Genomic DNA, 24,002 nt, shown 5'->3' with positions numbered 1-24,002 from the left:
GACAATCCGGGACGCTTCCCGGTCCATATCTCATATGGTGTCCTCTCTACAGCCTTAGATGGAACCCTGTTTAACGTGAAAGCAGCAGTTTCTAGAGCGTATCCCCAGAAGGACAATGGAAGATCAGATTGGCTCATCATCGACCGGACCATGTCTAACAAAGTTCGGTTCCTCCGCTCGGACACCCCATTCCATTGTGGCGTGCCCGGTGGAGTCAATTGTGGAACGATTCCACATTGCCTTAGATGATCACCAAATTCATGGCTCAAATATTCACCTCCACGATCTGATCGCAGAAATTTAATTGTCTTGCCTATATGATTTTGTACTTCATTCTGGAACTCCTTGAACTTTTCAAAGGATTCAGACTTGTGCCTCATTAGGTAGATGTAACCATATCTACTAAAGTCATCGGTGAAAGTAATGAAATACTGAAAACCACCTCTAGCTGTAGAACTCATCGGTCCACATACATCTGTATGTACTAGGGCCAATAATTCATTTGTCCTCTCACTTCGACCAGTGAAAGGCGTCTTAGTCATCTTGCCAAGTAAACAAGACTCGCATGTATCAAATGATTCGAAATCAAATGAATGTAGAAGACCATCTTTATGGAGCTTCTGCATACGCTTCTCATTTATATGACCTAATCGACAATGCCAAACAAAAGTGGGATTCAAATCATTAAGCCGAGGCTTCTTTGTATCAATGTTATAGATAGTTATATCCTCAAGATCCAATATATATAATCCATTTACTAATGGACAATTACCATAGAGCATACCATTCAAAAATATCGAACAACACTTGTTCTTTATTATGAATTCATAACCGTCTTCTTCCAAACATGAAGAAGAGATAATGTTTTTGCCCAAGGCAGGAATATAATAACAATTATTTAATTCCAAAACTAATCCTGAGGGTAGCGATAAGGAGTAAACGCCAACGGCCAACGCAGCAACTTTTGCACCATTGCCGACGCGAGCATCCAGTTCGCCTCTTGCACACTTCCTAGTCCTTTTCAGTCCCTGCAACGATTTGCAAGTATGAATCATTGATCCGGTATCAAATACCCATGAATCATCAGGACGAGTAGCAAGATTAATTTCAATAACATTTATACCTGAAGATGAAGTCTTACTTCCCTTCTTCTTTTTGAGTTCTTCCAAGTACAATTTGCAGTTCCTCCGCCAATGACCAGTCTTATGGCAGTGGTGGCAAGTGTCAGAAGCGGCAGGGCCAGCCTTGGGCTTTCCAACAGGTTTAGGCTTAGAACTCGAGATCTCATCCGAAGTTTTAGCCTTGTCCTTGCGCTTTCTCTTCTTGCTATCCTTTTGAACCATCATCACATGACTAGAGCTCTTCTTAATGCTTTCCTCAGCAGTTTTTAGCATCCCATGCAATTCAGCCATGCTTTTCTCCATGCTGTTCATATGAAAGTTCAAAATGAACGGCTCGAAGCTCGCAGGGAGCGACTGGAGAATTACATCCGTAGCCAACTCAGGGCTAAGGGGAAAACCAAGTTTTTCCAGGCTTTCAATGTAACCAATCATTTTGATCACATGAGGACTGACTGGACTGCCTTCTGTTAACCTGCACGCAAACAAGGACTTTGAGGTGTTGTACCTCTCGGCCCGAGCTTGGTTCTCAAACATGCCTCGGAGTCCCACAATCATATCATGGGCATCCCTGTTCTCATATTGCTTCTGAAGCTCAGAGGACATACAGGCAAGCATGAGGCAGCTAACATCCAGTGAATCGTTGGTGTGCTTCTCATAAGCCCTCCGATCCGCGGCAGGAGCATTATCAGCTGGTTCATCAGGATAGGGGACCTCTAGAACATATTCCTTTTTCTCTTGTTTGAGAACAATTCTCAGATTTCTATACCAATCAATAAAGTTTGTTCCAGAAAGCTTCTCTTTTTCAAGAATCGATCGCAAATTAAAACTGGAAGTGTTACTAGCGGCCGGTGCCATGATCTACAACAGAAAATGCAGGTTCAGCACTATGCCTATGATGTGAATCTTCTATTAAACAATTTAACAAAAGATACTCCACTATATGTGTTTTCCCTCTAACAACATATAGAGGATCAAGATCCATATTCAACTAAGTTCTAGTGAGCTTTGGCATCACTGCTAGAAACTTAGTGACATAGGTAAGCAACGCCTTACTAATCACATCCATATGTGACTCTTGTTTGTTGGGTGGCATCGAATGCCCCGGCGCCCAACACCATGCCCCAAAGCCCAAAACCGTTTTGATAGCTTTATCAAGTAAACCAATACTATGCGTGTGGATGCCCGACATCCACTCTAACTGGTTAAGATAAATGATGGCACAATGCTTTGGCAGACCTACCACACAATGATCAAAACCTTTGTAGGTGCAGCTATTGGAAGGGCATCAATTACTCTTGATTTTTCTGAGGGAAACTAATCTATCATGAAAATCATATCCACCACATATAAAACATGAAAGAATAGTATGACAGGAACATAAAAACATCACAGGCAATCATATTAACTGTGACATAGTATGGCCCCTTCACATGGTGATCTCCATCGCCACGGTTCCTGTCCTCCGGGTCATCATGCTTCAAATCTCCATGATCTTGTACTAGTCTATTACACCTAATAACACTAGATAAATTACATGAGAAGAAGCATCACAAGTCGACACGCAGGCCGTTATACAATAACATGACAGCCTTGGGCTGCAATTAACCATGACTCGCAGGCCATGAAAAATTACACACATGCATCACATATCACAAGGCCATACCAGTCACAACATTCTCTGCAAAAACGAGTTAAGCGTAGAATCGAATTCTAATGTCGTGATGGGATCATGTTATTACAACAATCTATGCGTGTACGCAACGGCGGTCCCAATTCCGGATTCGTGATGGGATCATGTTATTACAACCTCTCGGAAATACATAGATCGCATCTATGAAATCGCTATGAAAATCTCATCGGATCGATCGTATCGAGCCAATTCCGAGTCATTCATAATGCCTCAATTTCCATTAGATCAATCCCATTGATCATCGCGTGAGGTTTTTCCAGAAACGATGACAACACACACGACCTCGATCTGCTGTTCTCCCAACCATGTCGCGATGCACGCAGTTAGCCCCGATGGTGATTCCAGCCGGTAGGGGCAAGTCGCATGCAAAAACAGGTGGGAGATCGAGCTAATCTTTTTGGCTATGTGGTTTCATCGACTGGCATCTCATCCGATCTCTAATTCACCAACCGTGCATTGATCAATCCATCATATGAACTGATAAAAACAATAGATCTAATCTATTTCTATCACATATCTTCTATATGTGACTGATCCATATCAAAAACTACGCAGGATGGCTCTGATACCACTGGAGGGTCGCGGGTAGGCTACGCTAGCACAAAATAAATTTTCTCTACCGCGTTCAACCAGGAAGCCATGCGAGTAGGGGATCATGAATCGTTACCACTTGACGAGCAGTGCAGCGGAAGAAGAGTTGGAGCAGACCAATCCAACGTCGTGCGCGTCAAGTAGTCGATCGTCAACCTCGTCCCGAGCACGTCCCGAGCACCTTCCGAGTACTCGCGAGTACGTCCCGAGTAGATCAGCACTGCAATAGTAGCAACGCCTCTACGGTATCCACACGTACAAGGATGGAATCGCCGTGCGCCGGTGTGCTAGCACCGCGCGCCCGGCTAGGGTTTCGAAGGGAGTTCGGGAATAGGAGGCGGCTAGGGTTTCTAAAGAACACCATGCGCCTTGGCCCCTGCCTATTCTTATATAGAGCACGCTAATGGGCCTTTAATCAACATTAAAGCCCATTATGACTCTAAACCCTAATGGTCCTTTAATCAATATTAAAGCCCATTAGCAGATCCAATCCGCAAACTCAATCGCCTCTAGGGCATATCACCAACAAGCTCCTCGTCATCGATGGCAGACACCCCCAGCACGATGTTCTGCTGGGGATGACTTCTGCTGGCACGGTGGAACTTCACCCCTAGCGGCGGCCCCATCAACAACAGAGGAACCGGCGCCACCTGAGTTCTAGCTTCACCCGGGGCACTCGAGCTAGCCATACGGATCATAGAAGGATGGGGGAAAGCGCTAGACGAAAAGAAAGAAAGAAGAGCAGCAATCGATAGACGCACACACAAAGGAAGAACAACTGGAGGCAATGGGCAGACAAGAACGAGGCGCAAGCGAGAAGGCCGCTCAGGGTAATCCCTCTCCTTATAAAGATAAGGGAGAGATTACCTCCCCTAGAAAAATGGGTGCATGCCCTGTCCCTTTGCGTGCCAGGCCACGATCATGGGGGAGCAGAACCGTGCCCCACGACCCCCCAACCACAAGATGCCACGCGTCCCACATCCGTGTGACAAGGCGTGATCATGCCTTTTTCACATGGCGCATTTAACACACCCAGTTTTAACGGACAAAACCAAGTACGGCTTATGTGTGTCCAAGAAGTTTAACACACATAAGGACGTCATAGGTGAAGTAACAAAAGCAATACTTTAACTTATAATCGTTCACTTCTTACAATAAAGACTTCACCTAAACAACTTCAAAACTAAATGACAGCATCTAAACGACGGCAGCGGGATGAAAGCATCGGTGACCAAGCACTCCATAGGCACCGACAGGAAGACACGCTCCTAGAACGCCAGGTCGTTGTCTTGGAAATCTCCAAAGTCTTCCACTAAGCAGCATATATTTTGTTGGAGATAGCAAGGGTGAGCACATAGAGTATTCAGTAAGTGTGGGAAAGTAATGATATGCAGGCTTATATTAAGAATAGGCTAACTCATGGTTTATTTGCGTAAATGCGAGTAATGAGAATATATTTGAACTCAAAAAAAATATTAAACAATTATTGAGTAAATGTATCCCAAATAATCCATCACTCAGCATACAAGGCTCCCCACCTTGCATACCACAACCGTCCAGTACTCCCTGTACTAACCAAAACCATGACCAAACCCATAACCACAACCCCTAATCATGTGAGGATCCAAATCTCTCATAATCGTGAGCACGGGTGTTATAATAGTTTTACACTCTACAGAGGTTGTCCAGCTTTCCCCATGAGTTAGTGAATTCTATGTTGCCATGTTTGCAAGACACTTAACACACGCTAGTGGTGTGCCACCAAGAAATCACCGAATGACATTTTTACACTAACTAGATACTAATCCAGTATAAGTTTGCCCCCTAAGTTTCACCGCCAGAATTTACGCGAGTTCAACTCCTACCCAGAAGCCCCCTTTTGTGCTGATACAACACACACAACTAGTATGTCATGCCTTACTCATATCAGCCTCGTGGTTGGTACGTTACTTCTTGGGTTGTCACTTCACGAACAGGTCCTTACTTAGGTTACTTGAGCAAACACTAAACTAACATCATAACCATGACAACCATCAAAACCACTTTGCTCATGGCCTAAGGTTCCATGTTGCTATACCATTAACAAGTTAACCACCATTGTTACATATGTTCATTAGTCAAGATTATGACACTTCCCAGTATCCCAATAGCATGGCTAAGCAATCTACTCCATAAAGACACCTAACCATAAACCATCTAGGTTCCAAGGGATGATAAGGAAAAATCTAGGGAAAACCTAACATAGGTGACTACCCATCATATTGACGAATACTGCATGCAATTTGTAAAACAGAACATTTAAAAACATATATTTAAGATGATCAAGGACACTTGCCTTCTCCTTGCTGCTACTCAGTGTATTCTTGCTCCTAGTCTTGATGTTCCTCAAATTAATCCAGGGTGTTGTCGACTAATCGCACAATTATCGGCAAAGCACACAAACAAAATACACTAAGAACAAAATACAAAACAAAAGAACAACAAGACAAAACCTATCTAGAAAGAAAGAGCACTGAAAAACGAATCTAATGGCGCAAGAATCACTTAAAACAGAGCTACGACAAAAAAGTATGCTAAAAACAAGATTAGGGCTTATTTTAATTAAGAAAGGACTTAATTGTAATTAACAGAAAGTTTTAGGGACTTTTTTTGTAAAAATAGAGCACATGAATGTAATTTTGGAAAAGTCAGGGACCTAAGTGTAAAAAGATAGGGCTCTTTATGCTATTTCAAAAAGGTACATGGTCTTATTTGCAAAATTACCAATTTTTGGGAATTTCTGGAATTATCTATATATTAGAAAATCTTATTTAATGCGTGGTAGCTGACTGGGCTACACGTGGCTGACACATCAGCAAAGGTGCTGAGGTGGCGCACATGTGGCATGGTTGACTGGGCATGGCAGCTGACTGGGTTAAAGAGGGACACGCGACATCATCTGATTGGTTGCCGAACCAGTATGAAGTAGATCTAATCTGGGACATTGGCTTTGGATCCGACGACCGGGGAGGAGCAGGGAACGGCGGCGCCGAGGGATAGATGGCGGCGGACTCGCTGGAACGGCGCTCTGGCAACCTAAGCGCTCTGACGAGCGGCGAAATGCAGCTAGACGCACATGAGGAACGCGATGGATGTCTTACCGAGGGTGGAAAGACACCAGAAGGTGGTCGGCGACGAAGAGGGGCGACGGACCTCAGGGGATCTCGTTGGCGGCGAAGCTCCGCTGGTCTTTCAGCGACGGCAAGCAGCAGGGAAGCTTCAGCGGACGCGTGTGCTTCTGTTGACGGCTTCGGGTGAGGCTCGGTAGCTCTGGAGCAGCAGAGCGGTGAGCACGATCGAGGCGGCGAGTTTGGCGGTGGCGGCGAGCTCGAATCTGCTGAATTGGGCTTGATCTTGGTGATTTCTTGGATTGGATCTGCTCGGGGAGAGGCGGCCTATATTTATAGGAGCCCGGGAGGACACGGGAAGGCCTGGGACTCAAGATTGGCGGCAAACTCAGACTCGGACGCGGCGGCGGCGGCTTCTTCGACTCGGAGACGAAGATACTGACAAGCGGGCCCCACTGGTCAGTGGCAGACGACGAAGGTGGAGACCGGGCGGGTGTCTTCGAGAGCGGGCACGCGGCTAGGCTGGCTTGGGCACGCGGCGTGGCCCAGGGAAGCGGGGCGAGTGGGCTGGCGCGGGAGATGGGTCGAAAAGAGGAGGAGGCGGCCCGAGGTAAGGTTTAATCTTTTTCTTTTTATTTTAACTTTCTAAATTCATTTGAAATTTGAATTTGAAGCAAATTCAACTCAAACAAGGACTACACCACACAAAGAAAAACCCTACATGCCTAAGGACAGCATGGATGCACATCATTCAAATATTTCCTATGTCAAATTAGAGTTTCTTTTTAGAAAATAGGTTTACCCTTTTTTAAAAATTGGTTTAACTCAAAGTAAAATCTAGCAAATTTTTATGAATTGCCAAAAATGAAAATTAGGGTGTTACAGAAGAGCAGCAATCGATGGATGCACATGCAAAGCAAGAACAACTGGAGGCAGAAGAGAACGAGGCGCAAGCGAGAAGGCCGCTCAAGGTAATCCCTCTCCTTATAAAGATAAGGGAGAGATTACCTCCCCTAGAAAAATAGGCACATGCCCTGTCCCTTCGCCTGCCAGGCCACGATCATGGGGGAGTGGAACCGCCCCCCACGACCCCCAACCACAATGTCCGTGTGACAAGGCGTGATCATGCCTTTTTCACAGGGCGTATTGAATGCCCCTTGTCACCAATGTCATCGAATGGACAGTTTAAATCAAGTGGATCGAACCTTCTAAGGCAAGCCAAGCAATACTAGAGACCATGAGTGTAACACCCTACTTTACAACTAAGCATAATTATATGAAAATAGGAAATTTTGGCAGCATTTCCTATATAGGGCGGTCTAACTGACCACAAAAAAGATCACAGGTAGGCAATGTATGATATAACCAACATATATATAGAAACCTTCACGACGCTACCAGCGTCGTACCACAACATATACAAAGCAAACGACAGACCACCAAAAACGCAACTTATAAACACCGGTTGAGTTATCGACATTGTGATGAGGTAGTGCGTGCAACTACCAAGATCCATCCCCAAAATGCACGTCAACATCTAAACATACCTGTAAAAGATTTAACAGGGGGTGAGACAAGCTCAGCAAGTAACAGCTATGAATATAAACACATCTCACTCCATTCAAAAGTATTTGGGAATTGAACATTCTTCTCATAACAACAAAAAAGACACATGGTTTTGAAGAGAATATCATTTCAGAATATTTGTCGAGAAAGTAACAATAGATTCCAACCTGGTCTCCCACAAAAATATGGCATTCAACTCCCAGAATTCTGTATTCTCCAAATATCATAAAAAGATGTATGAATGCCATGATGCAACTCCATTTGAGAGCTGGACAATACCAACATCTCATGCAACTCCATGTACCGGTACGAATCACGCACGATGGCAGTGATCGGCCTTTATCACCATATGTAGTTCATAAATGCATATGTATGCATGTGAATTGATGTCAATTCTTAATTTCTTTTTTTGATGTCTCGTGATAAAAACCACAACTGATTCATGAAGACAAAGGTACAATCCAAATCAATAAGAAAAGCATGGATTTAAACAATCGAATGCAACATCATCCATGATTTGAATGAATTAAAAAAAACCATATACTTCGATTTTATTTGCAAAAGAAGTAAGACATGAATATAAACATAGCACGGAATCACACCCCCACGTTACTTGCCTTTTACCAAAAGCGATGAAGAAAAATTCGATCAAGAACGCCTAGAAGTGGTACCACCTGTACAGGTATATTATTAGCACTACAACACATTTAAACACACATAAAATATGAAGCGTCATTCCTACGCCTGAAAACGTCGCATATCCGCCTATATTTTGGAAAAATGAACAGAAAACTATATCACATGAAATGATACACTATTTTCAATCCAGAGTCGAACCAAAGTTCTCACTAATTAGACTTTGCTCCGTTGAACGAAAAGAATACTTCGACTCGGATGTCGTATCTTTGAATCAATAACGATTATCGAAACGAATCAAACTATTGATCACATGAAATGATATGACAGGAATTGATTGATTTGATTTAATCCAACCACAAACGTCCAGGAATTACCGAGAAATCACCTTCGAAGGATTGATGACGATTCCGACAAAATTACGAAATTTCCAACTTTTCCCTCTTTTTTCTTTCTTTCTTTCTTTCTTTTTCCTTCCCCTTTTTTTCTTTTTCTCTTTTTTTCTTTTTCTTCTCTTTTCTTTTCTTTTCTCCTTTCTTCCTCCTGGCTTCTTCTTCCTGCGCTAGCTTCTTCGGCCGGCTCTGGCTGCTGGCTTGCCTCTACGGTGACGCACGGCGGCGCACGGCAAGCGGTGGCACCGGCGGCAGGACGACACCGGCGAGCAGCAGCAGCGCAGCGGCGCACGGCGGCGAGCGCGGCACAGCGGCGCGGCGATGGCCGGTCAGGCGGAGGCGACGGGGAGCAGTGCTCGTCAGCGGCGGGCAAGCGTGGCGACGGCGAGCCGGCAACGAAGGCGCGGCGCAGAGGCGGCGGGGACGGCGCAGTGCGTAGGAGAGAGAGAGAGAGACACGAGAGAGAGAGAAGCGAACGTGAGCGGCTTGAAGGCTCTGGATGGGTCGGGGTGACGACCGATCCATCCGGAGCTTTATCTGTGTTTTTTTTTATTTTTTTAAAACAACGAATAGTCTAAATTTATTGGTCTTGCTACGGGTCACAAAACGCTCGGAACGGACATATGAATAGCAAAATGGGTTCGTCTCGACGAGATGAACGCAACCACGGTCTCCGATCGTCTATACGAGCCACGGATCAAAAAGTCAAATTCTGGTCAAAACCCTCTATTTTTTTTCTCCAAAAATTCGGTATTACAATGAGCCATCAAACAACAAAGCTAGGGACCGCTGGAGGTCCTGCTCTGAAAGAACCATGGGCCTAACCGCTCCGCTGGCCATCCTCGCGAGGGGCTACTGTTGGGGGTCGTTGTTAAGGACCCCCGATGGCCCCATGGCTCAACTAGCCCATACCCATGGACCCACGCCTCCCGAAGGTCGCTTTCGGACTTCGGGGCTTCAGAGTAACCATCTCCCAGAGCCATGTCTACCGAAGCCTCCATCTCCTGGAGCCATGCCTCTCGAAGCCTCCATCTCCCGGAGCTATGCCTCCCAAAGCCTCCACCTCCCAGAGCTATGCCTCCCAAAGCCCCCACCTCCTGGAGCCATGCCCCCCTAGAGTCCCCGTCTCCAGGGCTCGGGTAGGCTTCCCAAAGGCTACAGGGTGAGTCATCAAGCCTCAAGAAAGATCTGCTAGAAGGAGAATGCCGGTCATCCTTTTCCCGCAATGAAGTGATCGATATTAAGTACCTAGGCTAGTGGACGTCATCCCGACACCCTAGTGCAATGGAGGTTATCCTGGCACCCCTAGCAGCGTGGTGCAGGGACACAATTGGTGACCGGTTCACCCCTCAGCCTGCAGGCATCACAATAGTTATCATGGTGAATATTTATCTTCTATGTAGGGTAAAAATAGTTATCCAGGATAAGGCTATATAACTCAGCCGGGTTATAGATATTTTGTACATAGCGTAACTTGTGCGCTAAGCTATGTACAACCTTATAAATAGGAGGTCATGGTCGTCTGGGAGAGGAGAGGGCAACACACAGGATCTCTGATGCTTGCGAATGTTCTGTTCTTCCGGGTCTCTTGTTGAGCTTTTTCGTGCATTGCTCATTTTGTGCTTGATAAAATGCTCCATAGGGAACTAGATGACCGAATTTTATTGGATCGCATTACTCAAAATCATTGTTTTGGCTTGAAGATATTTGTGTGAGGATTTGGTTGAGCCGGTTTCTCTGTTCCGCTTTCTTAAGTTTCTATAAGCTAGCATTTTATCCGGCTAGAATGTTGTGCTAACCGATGATTCACAAGATACATGGTTTTTTTTATCGCAAAATAGTTTGTGTTTCGAACGGAGAAAGAACTAACACTACTAATCTTTACTTTGAGCAGAGATTCAACTATTACACTAAACGTAGGAGGAATAGAGAAACTAAAAGGACGATGCTACAGAATATGTCGGAGTATGCGGAATTGCGGAGTACCTCTTCCAGGTCAGTGTAATAAAATCTTTTGCATCTTTGTTTTATTTCACTTTTGATCATTTCGTATTTTCGTTACTATGTTAGCAACATTGGAGTCGACAGATTAGTATTAGCTCCCACAAATCTGGCAAATCTTCAGATCTTGTTATTATTAAAACTAGATCTTGTTTTATTTCACTTCAGTACTTTGTTGTTTTTTCTATCTAATAAGTATATTTGGATTGTTCTTCTCTTTAGATCTTAACTTAATTCTTGATTGACAACTTCTTGAGCTGGTCTTGCATTTCTAACAGTTTTGGGTACGAGAAACATTCTAGCTAGATATAATATAAATGTGCATGGCAACCTATTTAATGAAAATTAGAAAGTCCTGGATGAAATCAATGCTGTTTACTAGCCAACATATGATGAACCTCTTAAATTTCAGTTGTTTGACGTTTGGCAACAGGAGGATGAGTTTTGAACGAGTGATGAGGATGAACCAGAGACTCTCTTTCGTAATGCTCTTCGGCACCAGCACGCATATTATTGGTCATTTTCCTCTGACAATTTTCAATGGAGGAACTCCAGACGTGCTCATTCAGAAAACTCCAGAAATTGGAGTTATGAAACAGACGATGAGGACGAAGTATCCGCTCCGTCAGAGGTATCTTTGGCATGGCAAGCTCTTGGATTGAGTACTTCTGGTCCATTAAAACTCAGATGTTAAAAGCGCGTAAGATCTTTGAGCATTTTCCTGACTTTGAGTCTTGTTTTTTTGGGCATAGATTGATGCCATGATAATGCATCCTTCTTTTTGAACTGTTCCAAGATTATTTTATCATTTGTTTCTTTTTCTTGATACTAGATACTGAACATGTGCACTTAGATGGCATCCAGATGACCAGATCGCCACAATGGGTCATCTAAGGTAACTTTTCTCCACACCTAAATTCAATTTTTACTTGCTCTGCAAAATTATATGTATAATTTTTCTTTTCTGTAAATAATCTGCTGGTAGTCTTTGGCATATATCCTGAGCTCTCATGAGGTGCCACCATGAGATAGGCTTGAACTACACATCAAAGTGCGACATGGTTATATCAGTTAATAATAAGAACTTGAAGTTACAGATCCAGTTCCCCTCTGCCTTCTGTTCTTTATACAATTACTTTTGGAGTGGATCTCTGTCCTTCATGATAATGCACTGGATGGCCTATATAGTTAATACGTCTTCACTATGTTAGATCAATAAGGATGGGTCAGAAGCTCACATAGATTCCTTATGTTATGTGTGTTATACCATGTAGTTTTTTGAATTAGCCTGTACCTGATTCAGTAGAAGACATGATATGAAATTCTGGTTTGGATTGAGTCCACTGCAATGCTGTACCTGGAAAAGGTTGCATTTTGTAGTTTTTTGGACGTTTGTATTCAGTGACTACTAGTAATAAACTGTTGTTATTCTATGTAGCTATTAGCTAACGAACCATATGGGTCTTTTTCAATTGACAGGCTAAAGCAGAGGAGAAATTCAAGCATTGCAGTGCAGCATACAAGACCTTATGCGATAGTTTGGCAACTGCATAAATAGTTTTGAATGAGGATCTGAGCTGCAATTTCTGAAGAGGTTCCATGTGTTTGCGATAGCTCCTACCGTCCCAATACCAGGAATTGCTTTGCTCTTGCATCTTGGAGGAATTGAGTCAGCCCAAAATTGATCGAATAATACGAGCACTGTACTATGTAAATTTTCTTGTCACAGATCATTGTTGTATCTTTAGACATAGGAAGACATTGTTTATACCAGTCATTATTTTCTCTGGGCCGAGTTAGTGTACCCCAATTCAGGTTTGGATCTATTACGTAACAGTTCAGCACATTATCATCTTTGAGCACAAAGGTCTGTTTATGATACTGGCGATATTTTGACTCACATCCATCTGTTCAGAACTGGGTCGTGTGGATCATTTTGTGTGCTGATCTGGAAACAGTTTGCTGCTTTTGTTCAGTAGTACAGAACTTGACAGATTAATAGGTACTGATGCGCGATCTCAGATACTCAATTCAGACATGCCTAACTTAGATAAACTCGTTCTAGAGTACATATACTCTTATAGATTGCGTATTCCCTCTGGTCAAAGATAATAAGAGACATTTTGGGTTGTGTGCAATCAATGTTTAAACTTTGACCATCGATATCATTTTATATATTTGAAAATGGCGTGAGTAGATTTAGCTTTTAAAAAAACGTCATAATATCATGATTTCACGATACCTTATAAATTTACTACAATAGAAATAAGAAAACAATTACATTTTGGAGACTGTATCAATGCCCAATACGACTTTCTGAGTAATAAACTGTGAACATATATTTTTCTTACCATTTGTAATAAGAGAATGACAAGCAGTTTCAAACACAAATCCTGAAATAGAAATCCGGCAGCACGAACAGGAGCTGCATGAACGTCCATGCCCATCAAGAAAAAAGAATTCCAAGAATGGCATTTCGAACCTTACATTCTGCCCTTTTGGAATGGAGGAATTCTGTAATAACTTTGGAGGAATAGAAACATCCACTCACTAGATCTGAGATTTTATACGAAATTCCTACGAGAAATCTGGTTTTGAACATGCCTTAGAGAACATCATTGTCCAAAATGGTCAACTGTGGTTCAATATTTTCAAGAAATGGTTGAGTACGTGTAAACAATGTAGACACATAAAACACAAATATGTGTTTTGTACTAATAGGGTTAGTTATACACCAAGTCACCATTGAACAATCTTAAAAATCTAAAATTATATGTTCAAGCTAGTGGCATTTGATTCCAGGTTTGGTCAACAATGAAGTCGAGCAATATGACCACACATCCTTCATTTGGGTATTTATGTTGTATTTGCTATGCGTAAATGGACTAGCATGTGCTGGTTAAGCCTGGATATTCTTATCTTGCTGTCGATGTACCTGCAAGGAAAACTCATATTCAGAACAAGCATTAGTGCTCAGCTATTTGGGTCACCAATGACCAGCATTTTTTTTTACTTGTATCTTTGAATTTTGGAAAAATGCGAATGACTTACAAGATTTCCATGACAAATTCTCCTTGAGTATCCAAGGGAAACTGCACACCACCAACTTGAACAGCTCCTTCATTCATGGACACGCTAAAGGTATTGCTATTCCCCTTTTTGCTACAAGCGCAATGCGAAGTACTAAGTCAGCATTGAAAAACAGTGCAAAAACAAAAAGTGCTTCTCTTTTGATCTAGTTATGTTCGATGGATCTGTAATGGAGTATAACCTTTCATGTCTAGCTTCTTTTCTATTTCTGTTACCCCCCGTGTGTCTGTAAGCAAACCAGAACATGGGTTCCGTTATTTCAGTAATGGTGTGGGGTTTCCCCTTTCCCAAAAAAATGCAATACTTTATACATTCCTCCAGTACACACAGTCTTATTCCAAAATGTTCATCTTCCCTCCCTATTTGCACAGATTATTCTACATGTTCTCATTTATTAAAGAAGTGTAGCAGACTAGTGTTTCTTTCAGTATGAAAGACAAACTGCTGTCTCGATCATAGATCACACATGCTGCAGGAATGTAGTAAAGACTTCAAATTTTGCTTCCCTAAGATGGTCTTGGGCAGCTACAAACAATCCTAGACAGGAATGCACATATAAATTCATTCATTCCATGCTGTAAAGACTTACCATATGTTGCCTCTTGCATTGAGGCTGACACCTGGAAAGGGGTTCACCAAATTCTTCAATTGTCCGTCTTCTATTATAATCTAAATGAAAGGTCCATTTTATTGTTAGTCATATGAGGTGCCATGTGCCAACAAACACACCAGGATATTGACATACTATCACTTCATCACTTTGGAAGGCTTTGCTTGGTTCTGAAACTAACCTGAAAGTCCTTGAGACCAGCAGATGCAATAGAAGACCAACTTTCACCTTCGGTCTGCACAAAAAAAGGGCTATAGATTAGGATATTTAACTGTATGCCAATAGGTAACATAAGAGTCTAGTTGAGTAAGTATCCAAGACTCCAAGTCGTATCCACTCATTCATCAGGAATAATTGTAGCTTTTTTTAGAATGCATCAGTTCGTGTAATTTCACAATCCAGAAAAAACAAATCAGCGGGTTTTATGCTGACAAGAATCCTGTTCCACAGAGAAAGACATGTTGCAGTCTGAAACTCTTTGACGTTTTTTCCTTTTACAAGAACAGTAGGGAGACCACTACTGCAAAACAATATGCATAAGTACTATAGAAAAACTTTAAAAATAATTTAAAGACAAACATAACAGATAAAGAAAAAAAATAAAATATTTTTCTGATACAGGTCTAAACCTTTATTGTCAGGTATTTGAGTTGCAAATACGAAGACATTTATGCCAATAATAAATCTAACTACATATCAGTAATATGTATAATTATTCAGTCTTCTTTTCAATCACATATGTAAAGGTTAACCTGTGAGCCCCACAATAGTTGCCATTCTCCCACGAGAATGTTCAGATCAACTTCGGCTCCATTTTTGCTTGAAGTAAAATCATCTATGACCTGTTTAGCAAACAAGCATATTGTATAGTTAGCATTCTCCATTTAGTGCAACAATGGATAATGGAAGCTGTAATGACACACCTCTTTTACTCCTGTCCCTGCAGATATAGCTGACAACAAAGTTTGTCTAGGGTCTGCACTTTTCTGTAGAACGAATGTGGTTCCCTGCACTACATATTGTTTTCAAAAGATGATAAAATACAAGCAGGTCAGAAAGCCAAAGGTATCTATATAGAAAGAATAGAAGGGTTATGAACTTGCTCCACTGTAGACTTGTACTAAATCAAGAGATCAGCTAAACAAATAAAAAAACTTTAAATTCATGGCCTCAATGTTGAAAATATGAAAACTATGCTTTGTCAAGGCAGTAAAATAACATCAAAATTATGGAATTGTACCTTGTTTCCCCTTGAAATACGTATGTTCCCAGTATGGGACAAGTATGTTGTGTCAAGCCAACCCTTTGCTTCATCTCCAAGAAGCCTAAATGGCACCGGGTATGGAACTTTAAATGGCAGAAACTTGAAGGTGAATGCTGCTCGGTCAAAACGGAAAAGAATGCGCTTTCCATCCTCAATAGTTGCTTGTGCCTGATATTTTTTTCAGTAAATACCTCATTGTAAAGTCATGTAGAAGTGTTGTAAAAACACTATAAAGTATCACTTAGCAGTAACATAGGTTAGCTGACTGGTAGAAGCATGTATCAGCCTCACCATAAAATCAGCACCTTTCTTTCTAGTTAAATCTCGTTAAGGCAGCACAAGGCTTCTATTTGTCACGTCCGTAGGGAAGTGACCTAATTGCATACGTGTGGGAGGTCTCTGGCCGATCCTTGGCCAGCTTCCTGCCCATGGTGGTGGTGAGGACACCTGAAGGCACCGGTTGCAGCAAGGAGGAGAGGAGCAAGACGTGGGGAGATGGTTAATAGATAGCATGAGATGAGGAATAACTGATATATTGCTTAATTCCAAAAGGGGTGTCGGCTGCTCTTTATATATAGAGCCCAGACCTAAATAATTCCATCTAAACTTAACCTATTCAGACTCTATCTCAATCTCTAATCCGACTACAACTCCTTATTCTTTCCACCAGCTGGAAGACGGAGGCTATAGGCCACCTTCCCAATGTGTGCCACCACCTGGAAGGTCCCATATAACCTCAGAGCCAGCTTGACTTTAACATGTGACAGCAATGAAGCTGTTTGACGGTTAATAAGCTTGAGCCAGACCCAATCTCCTTCCCCAAGGGCCACCTCGGTATGCTTGGCATCATAATACAACTTGGCATGTTCTTGAGCTTGGAGGAGGTTTTTGCGCACATTGCGAAGAAAGTCATCGCGCTCCAAAAAGGATTGCTCCATGGCCGGCACCCTAGCATCACCCTTCTTATACATACGTTGGGATGGAGGAGGCCGACCGTACACCACCCTAAATGGCATGTCACAAAGGGCCGAGTAATATGCTGTTTTATATCAATATTCCGTCCATGGGAGCCATCGAAGCCACTGCTTGGGCCGATCACTTGTCATGCAATGAAGATACATCACAATCACTTTATTAACTGCCTCAGACTTGCCATCATTCGGAGGGTGAAATGTTGAACACATGTGCAACCGCGTCCTTGACAATTGGAACAATTCCTTCCACAAATTGCTGGTGAAGACTGCATCACGGTCATTGCCAAAGGATTCTGGCAGGCCATGGAAACAGACCATCTCATCAAAGAACGCGCGGCTACTGAGCTGGTCGTGTATGGGTGACCCAATGGGATGAAGTGGGCAAACTTGGAAGACGATCCACCACTGTGAGGATGGCTGTCTTGTTGTTCACACGGGGAATACTTTCTATGAAGTCCATGGAGATGTCACTCCAGAATTGTACCGGAATCGGCAAAGGTTGCAACAGCTGACCAGGTGCAAGTGATTGATCTTGTTCCACATAATATTGAACCGAAGTCTTATTGCCTAGATATGAAAGTCGGCCTGAAGATGCTGCAATGTTCGTTGAACCCCTTCATGACCTATGTCGTGTGCTTGAGCGAGAAGCTGCGGCACCATCGGTGAAGAGGTCGGTAAAAGAAAAAATTCGACGGCCAACTGTGATTAGGTCATCATGGCACACCTAGGATGGCCCCTTGTGGTTGGCGCACACGTCGGCCCATAGCTGCTGGAGTGCGGCATCAGCTTGCACCTCCTAACAAAGCGTACTGAAGACATCAAACACTAGTGTTGAAAGAGCGAAGGCTGTCACGAGTTCTGCATTGCGCCGAGACAGGGTGTCGAAGCCCATCAATTTGATGATCCACCGGTGTTGTGGAATTGTAGGCAAGCATTGGTTGAGGAGGAACTTCAGACTGTAATGGTCCATCATGGCCATGAACCGGTGACCCCACAAGTACGGCCATGCTTCATGGCCCATGCAAGGTCGATGACTTCCCTCTTGTAGGCTGCCAGACCAGCATGACAAGGTGCCATGGCGCTGCTAAAGAATGCCACCGACCCTTGTCCTTGATGCAGCACAACACCTATGCCCGACCCGGATGTGTCGCACTCGACGATGAAGATGTTGCGGAAGTTGGGCAGCTGGAGCATTGGTGCCGAGGAGAGAGCATGCTTGAGTGCTGCAAAGGCCTGGGTGACCTCTTCTGTCCACGCAAAGGCTTCTGTCTTCACGTGGCGCATCAAATGTGTGGCGAGGGAGCCATATTGCGCAATGAAGCATCGATAGTATCCATTGCGACCGAGGAATCCGTATCCAGTGAGACCGATCAATCCGTAAACCGCATGCACCGACCGTGGCTCGGGCCAGTCCGCCACTGCCTACACCTTCTGTCGGTCCACGGTGGGCGCAAGTACCGTTGAAGGATGTTCATGAGAGATTGAAACGTGGCCGGTGCGTTGGTCAGGCCAAAAGACGTGACAAGGAACTCGTAGTAGCCTTGGTGGGTATGGAACGTCGTCTTCTCAATATCAGCTGCGTTCATGCGGACCTGATGATAGCCTGAGTGGAGGTCAAGCTTAGTGAAGTATTTTGTGTCGTGCAGCTCATCGAGTTCTTCGACCACCGTTATCGGGAATTTATCCTTGATGGTGAGGACGTTAAGGGCACGATAGTCAACATAGAAACGCCACGAGCTGTCGAGCTTCTTACCAACAACACCGGGGAGGAAAATGCAGACATGCTTAGGTGAATGATGCCATGGGAGAGCATCTCTGTGCATTGCCGCTCTAGCTAATCTTTTTGCAGCTGTGGGTAGCGGTATGGTCGCACTGCCACTGGTTGCACGCCGTGCTCTAGGTAGATGTGGTGGTCGTGGGTGCGAGCCGGAGGAAGACCGCAGGTTTCGCCGAACAACCCCTCGAACTCTTGCAGAAGATGCTAAAGAAGGTCATCATGTCCATCCACCGCATGAAGTGTAGAGTCGCCAGACCCTGGTGTGCATGCTAGATCACCTCACGACCCTGGATATGGCAGGACATGGTCAGGCGGTCAAAGTCCCATAGTATGGGCCTGAGGGTACAAAGCCACTGTGTGCCAAGGATAATGTCGTAGCCGCCCAGAAGCACCATGTAGCACTCCAGTGTAAATTCCTCCTCGCCGATGAAGATTGTCAACCCCCTGCATATACAAGAGCTATTCAGGTGATCGTCGTTTGCCACCATCATGCAAAGGCCGGTGCTTGCTGGATCGAGATGGATGCCGAGACGGACTGCTATATCCTCCTGGATGAAGTTGTGGGACGACCCTAAGCCGACCAACACTAGAAGCTCCATGCCACCAACCTGCACCCACAGGTGCACCATGGTTGCCTGTTGGACCCTGGCCACCACGTACAACGAGATGTGCGGCTCGTTTGGCTCGTCTTCTGCAGCGCCCCCGTCATCATCCTCAGTGGCCGTGTCGTCATACTCGATGAAGAATAGATGGGCACACTGATGACCATAGACAAACTTGTCATCGCAGTTGAAGCAGAGCCCTTCGCGGCGGTGTTTTGCCATCTCTTACAGCGTCAGATGATGAACTTGGTGAGTGGCAGCCGTGTTGGATGGTGCAGTGAATGTTGGTCCCTGCAACGTAGGTGCTGAATTGGCTGTAGATGACGGTGTCAAAGTGTGCTGGGTCGAAAACGAGCGCGAGCCGTTGAAACGGTTTAGGCGCGCCGCCTTCTTCTCATAAGCGTGCGCAAGGCTCATTGCTTCCTCCAGATCGCGCGGGTCTTGAAGCTCAACGTCCACCCAGAGGTCTTCTGCGAAGCCATAGGTGAAGAGCTGCCTCTCCTGGCGCTCAGTCATGGGGACAACCTAGCTAAGCAGCGCCAAAAATCGACTTTGATAGTCCTCAACCATGCCTATTTGTCGAAGATGACGAAGTTCACCCAATGGGTTGCTGTAGATGGGCGGTCCGAAGCGTGTTGCAAAGGGCCTTGAACTCATCCCAAGGCGGTTCTCCCAGGTTGCATTCTAGATGGAAATACTAGTGGTGCGCATTGTTGTCCATGTGGTATGATGCCAGTCAAACCTTGTTCTTGTCCCTCATCTTCTGTCGACAGAAGAATTGCTCGCACCTGGTGAACCACGGCAAGGAGTCGTCCTTGCCGTCATAGTGCGGAAAGTCCAACTTGAAGAACTATGGAACTGCTCCTGTGCTGCTACCGCCTTGCTCCAGCTTGTCGGTTTGTGGTTGGCCACCTACGGGAGATGGTGCCAATTCCATGATCGGCATTCTAGGACGCGTCATGTTGTCACGCTGCAGAATACCCACGCCGCCCAGCAGAGCAAAGACTGCCGATGGTACTTGCGATGCGGATGATGGTGTGCCGTTCTTGGTTTGGGTCTGGTCGATTGCTAATGATACGGAGTCAGCCATGATCGGAGCATTGTCTACGCCCTTGAGTTTCTCCATTGCCATCATGCAATCCATGAGCCCCGTCACCACGTGCGTGACTTCGGTTAGTGCATTCTTGATGTCGCCGACATCGGCCAGTGCGCTCTTGATGTCGCCGACATCGGCCAGTGCGCTCTTGATGTCGCCGACATCGGCCAGTGCGCTCTTGATGTCGCCAAGGGTGATAGTGAAGACCTCCTAAAATTCATTCCGTAGCAACTCTTCTTGAGCCGTTGCCTTGCTCGTTCTTAGCACTAGAAGACATGGTCTCTGATACCAAGTTGTCACGTCCGTAGGGAAGTGACCTAATAGGATACGCGTGAGTGGTCTCCGGCCGATCCTTGGCCGGCTTCCTACCTGTGGTGGTGGTGAGGACGCTTGAAGGCATTAATTGCAGCAAGGAGGAGACGAGCAGGAAGCAGGGAGATGGGAAATAGATAGCAGGAGATGAGGAATAATTGATATATTGCTTAATTCCAAAAGGGGTGCCGGCTGCTCTTTATATATAGAGCCCAACCCTAAACAATTCCATCTAAACTTAACCTATTCAGACTCTATCTCAATCTCTAATCCGACTACAACTTCTTAATCTTTTCTAAACCTAATATCTTTCCTAATCCGACTTTTCCTAACTTATCTCTAACTGATTCCAACTTCCAAATCTTTATCTATTTATTTCTAAAACATCCAAACCGACATAACACTATTTCCAACCTTTTCCATGTTTATTATGAAAAATAATGATATAACACTCGATGAATCTTCAGCAGCATCTTCAACGATAAAAAAGGTACAGATTAATTTGGATGTTACTGCCTATTCTGCTTAGTCTTGAGCAGAATCGCAGTAATAATGGGGATAATGCAATGAAGTTTATGTCTTCGTCTCTAATTACCTACGCACTATATTGTCCAATAGTATGATGCTAAGAAGGTACTGTGTTCCCTTCCATTTTATTGTAAAAGTAGAAATCATAATAAAAAAAACTGATTTGGTTAAGTGCATTTATATTTCTTAATCATCATGTGTTTATTAGTTGAGATGATTTTTTGAACAGGAAATAGCCTACAACATGGATTTGCTTTTTACTTGACAAAGCTTATTAGGAATTTGAGATTGAGTAGCTAAGTTTATAAGATGACGCAACGCATTATATTCTGTATCCAAACCTTTTTTATGGAAGACATTAATAACCTTTTGTGTTTCCTTGTTACATCTCACGCATGATTGCTAAGTTACATTGAATGCCAAATAATTATTTGACATATGGCCACTCCCAACATCGTTTACAATAAGTCAACACTGATTCCCTGTAATGTAATCTTTCTTCAATTATATCAGAGGAAACTTAAAGCATCCATGCACTTCCCTTGAACATGACACTGAAACCTTACTGTAGTATAAGCATGCGAAACCCAATGAAGCTCTTGATAGAATGTAGATACAATTAGTTCAGAGAAGTGAGCTCCAAAACACATAATTAGACACTGAAGGTAATAGTAAATGAAATGGCAGGATTAGGGACACAGAAATCACAAGCAGATGTAGGATCAAATAGGAAAAATCAAAATCAATAAAGCACCATGAAAAGTTGGGACTCAGGTGATATTGACACAGAAATTACCTCTACTTTCAGATCACCAACTGATTCTGAAAACCTGACAACATTGACCACCCTTGGATCATCTGTTCGAAGGTAAACTTCCTGAAAGATCCTGAAAGAGTCAACTCCAACGAAAGTCCTCTGCAGGCGATTTGAATTGACACTAAATTTAGTCATCTGTCTAGAGATTGAACAATCCAAAGTTGGAAGAACACAGAGACAAATAGTAGATGAAACATATATTGTCCAGCATAAGCATGTCGATTTTACTCGACCTGAATGGGGGATGCTGTCCCTGGTCTGGTAGTGAAAATGAGCTGCCAGCTACCTTCAATTAAACTTGAACTGGTCTGCAGAGAAACCATAAAGGCTAAGAGTGCAACCTTTCATTTCATACTTTTGTAAGATCTTTTTCAGCTTTGTTGAGTGCACACATGCTAACAGTGATATTTCTGTTTTCTCCCTAAGGGTCACTTATCTTAATTTTGACAACACATTACACAGTTTAGTGTTTCGCAATTCCAGGTATTCATTGTCACCTCAATGAAATTCTACCCACTTCCGTTCAGTTTTAAGATGCATGGAGGTGCGAATCTAAATTCGGGATGTCAACTAATTCATGCAGCGGGAGACGACTCTATACTAAGCTCTAACAGTCACCTGGGTAGAAAGTTTCACTCGCAAGCATCACAGCTTTCTATCACGGCACACCACGTCGCCACCTAAGCAGTTAACCTTCTCGTTTAAATCCACCAGAAGTTCTATGTTTGGTTTCAACTCATTCAAGCAACAATTGGCATGGCATTGGCATATACAAGGCATGAGTCGTGAGTGTACCAGCTAACTGATAACTACACCGAGCTGGTTAAAAACTTAAAATGCAGAGCAAATAGAAATTGCACAGTACACTGTGCACACACCGGATCAGGCACGCCTCCCAGGGCCTCGAGAGCCTGCACGGCGCTCTCCACCTCCTGCACACACGGTTCACCGGAAAAGAGCATCAGCAACACCTAAAACGCCTATGCGCATTTCAGCAAGCACGTGTTGCGCGCGTCGCACACGTGGGTGGCAGAGGCTATCAGCAAAAATGAACCTGCAGCTGGCGCGGCGCGACGGCGCGGCCGCGGCCCTGGACGCCGAGGAGAGCCTCGAGGAGCGCCGCCTCGGGATCCGTGTACGCCGCCTCCGCGGCCACGACCGACCGCGCCACGAGCAGCGGGGCCCCGTGGCGGCGGGGCCGGAGAGGCCGAGGCGGGCTCGGCGAGCCGCACGGCGCGTGGGAGGCGCCGAAACGAAGCGAGGCGGATCGCGGAGGCGGAGACGGGTGAGGATGCCGGAGGTTGATGAGGCCTCCGGCTGCTGCTGCTGCCGCGGCGGCGGCCATGGCGCGCGGTGGGATGGGCGCAAGGCGTTCGTGGCTCGCGTTCGCGCCTCGCCCACGTGGTGCAGCAGCGGTGATCAGTGTCGGTTCGAATCGTGGGGCACCAGTGGATGAGCGCCACGTGGAAGGAGCGGGTGGCTGCGCAGCCTTTATCCCCGTTTGCTTCTGCGTACGAAAAAGCTGGATGTTTCAATAAGTTCCACGTTTTTCTGTGATAACTGAACAAAAATAAATAATAGGACACGGCTAAAAAAACCCGCGTGCATCTGTTTTAGCACCTTGCCACGCACACCCATTTCTGGATATCCCCAGCATGGTATGGTTACACGCATAGCATCCTGTTCCTTTTCTATTTATTTCTTCATGTTCAAATAGATAAGCAAATTATCATGACAGTAAAAAGCAAAAACTAAAAAAATAAAGAAAAATAGATGATAATTATATAATAAATCTATAATATATTTTGGAGCAAAACGTTGCCAACTC

The 24,002-nt window shown here is 44.3% G+C and overlaps 2 protein-coding genes and 1 pseudogene across 3 annotated transcripts; 1 reads left to right on the top strand and 2 right to left on the bottom strand.

Moving 5' to 3' along the window:
• Window positions 1-917: 917 nt before the first annotated feature.
• Window positions 918-1,615, bottom strand: LOC133891646 (uncharacterized). The gene is made up of 2 exons (XM_062332378.1): window positions 1,124-1,615; window positions 918-1,028 (listed from the first exon to the last, which is right to left on the bottom strand). The coding sequence occupies exons 1-2, from the start codon at window positions 1,551-1,553 to the stop codon at window positions 1,012-1,014; spliced, it is 447 nt and encodes a 148-aa protein (XP_062188362.1). The 5' UTR covers window positions 1,554-1,615; the 3' UTR covers window positions 918-1,011.
• A 9,060-nt stretch (window positions 1,616-10,675) lies between these two features.
• On the top strand, window positions 10,676-13,026 carry LOC133890266 (uncharacterized; annotated as a pseudogene).
• Window positions 13,027-13,796: 770 nt separating this feature from the next.
• LOC133890550 (probable plastid-lipid-associated protein 12, chloroplastic) lies at window positions 13,797-23,637 on the bottom strand. 2 transcript variants are annotated; one of them, XM_062330967.1, is made up of 11 exons: window positions 23,229-23,635; window positions 23,053-23,106; window positions 22,408-22,482; window positions 22,154-22,273; window positions 16,045-16,236; window positions 15,728-15,811; window positions 15,557-15,646; window positions 14,986-15,039; window positions 14,784-14,863; window positions 14,156-14,266; window positions 13,797-14,039 (listed from the first exon to the last, which is right to left on the bottom strand). In XM_062330967.1, exons 1-11 carry the CDS (start codon window positions 23,517-23,519, stop codon window positions 13,961-13,963), a joined length of 1,230 nt encoding a protein of 409 aa, XP_062186951.1. In that variant the 5' UTR covers window positions 23,520-23,635; the 3' UTR covers window positions 13,797-13,960. The 2 variants fall into 2 exon arrangements, with proteins under 2 accessions (XP_062186951.1, XP_062186952.1); XM_062330968.1 differs by lacking the exon at window positions 13,797-14,039 and adding an exon at window positions 14,376-14,420 and having other exon boundaries at window positions 14,206-14,266; window positions 23,229-23,637.
• Between the last annotated feature and the right edge of the window lie 365 nt (window positions 23,638-24,002).

Source organism: Phragmites australis, chromosome 14, assembly GCF_958298935.1.
Source record: "Phragmites australis chromosome 14, lpPhrAust1.1, whole genome shotgun sequence".
In the NCBI taxonomy this organism is placed as follows: Eukaryota; Viridiplantae; Streptophyta; class Magnoliopsida; order Poales; family Poaceae; genus Phragmites; species Phragmites australis.
The sequence above is the reverse complement of the archived record's forward strand: the minus strand, read 5'-3'. Positions and strand labels throughout refer to the sequence as shown.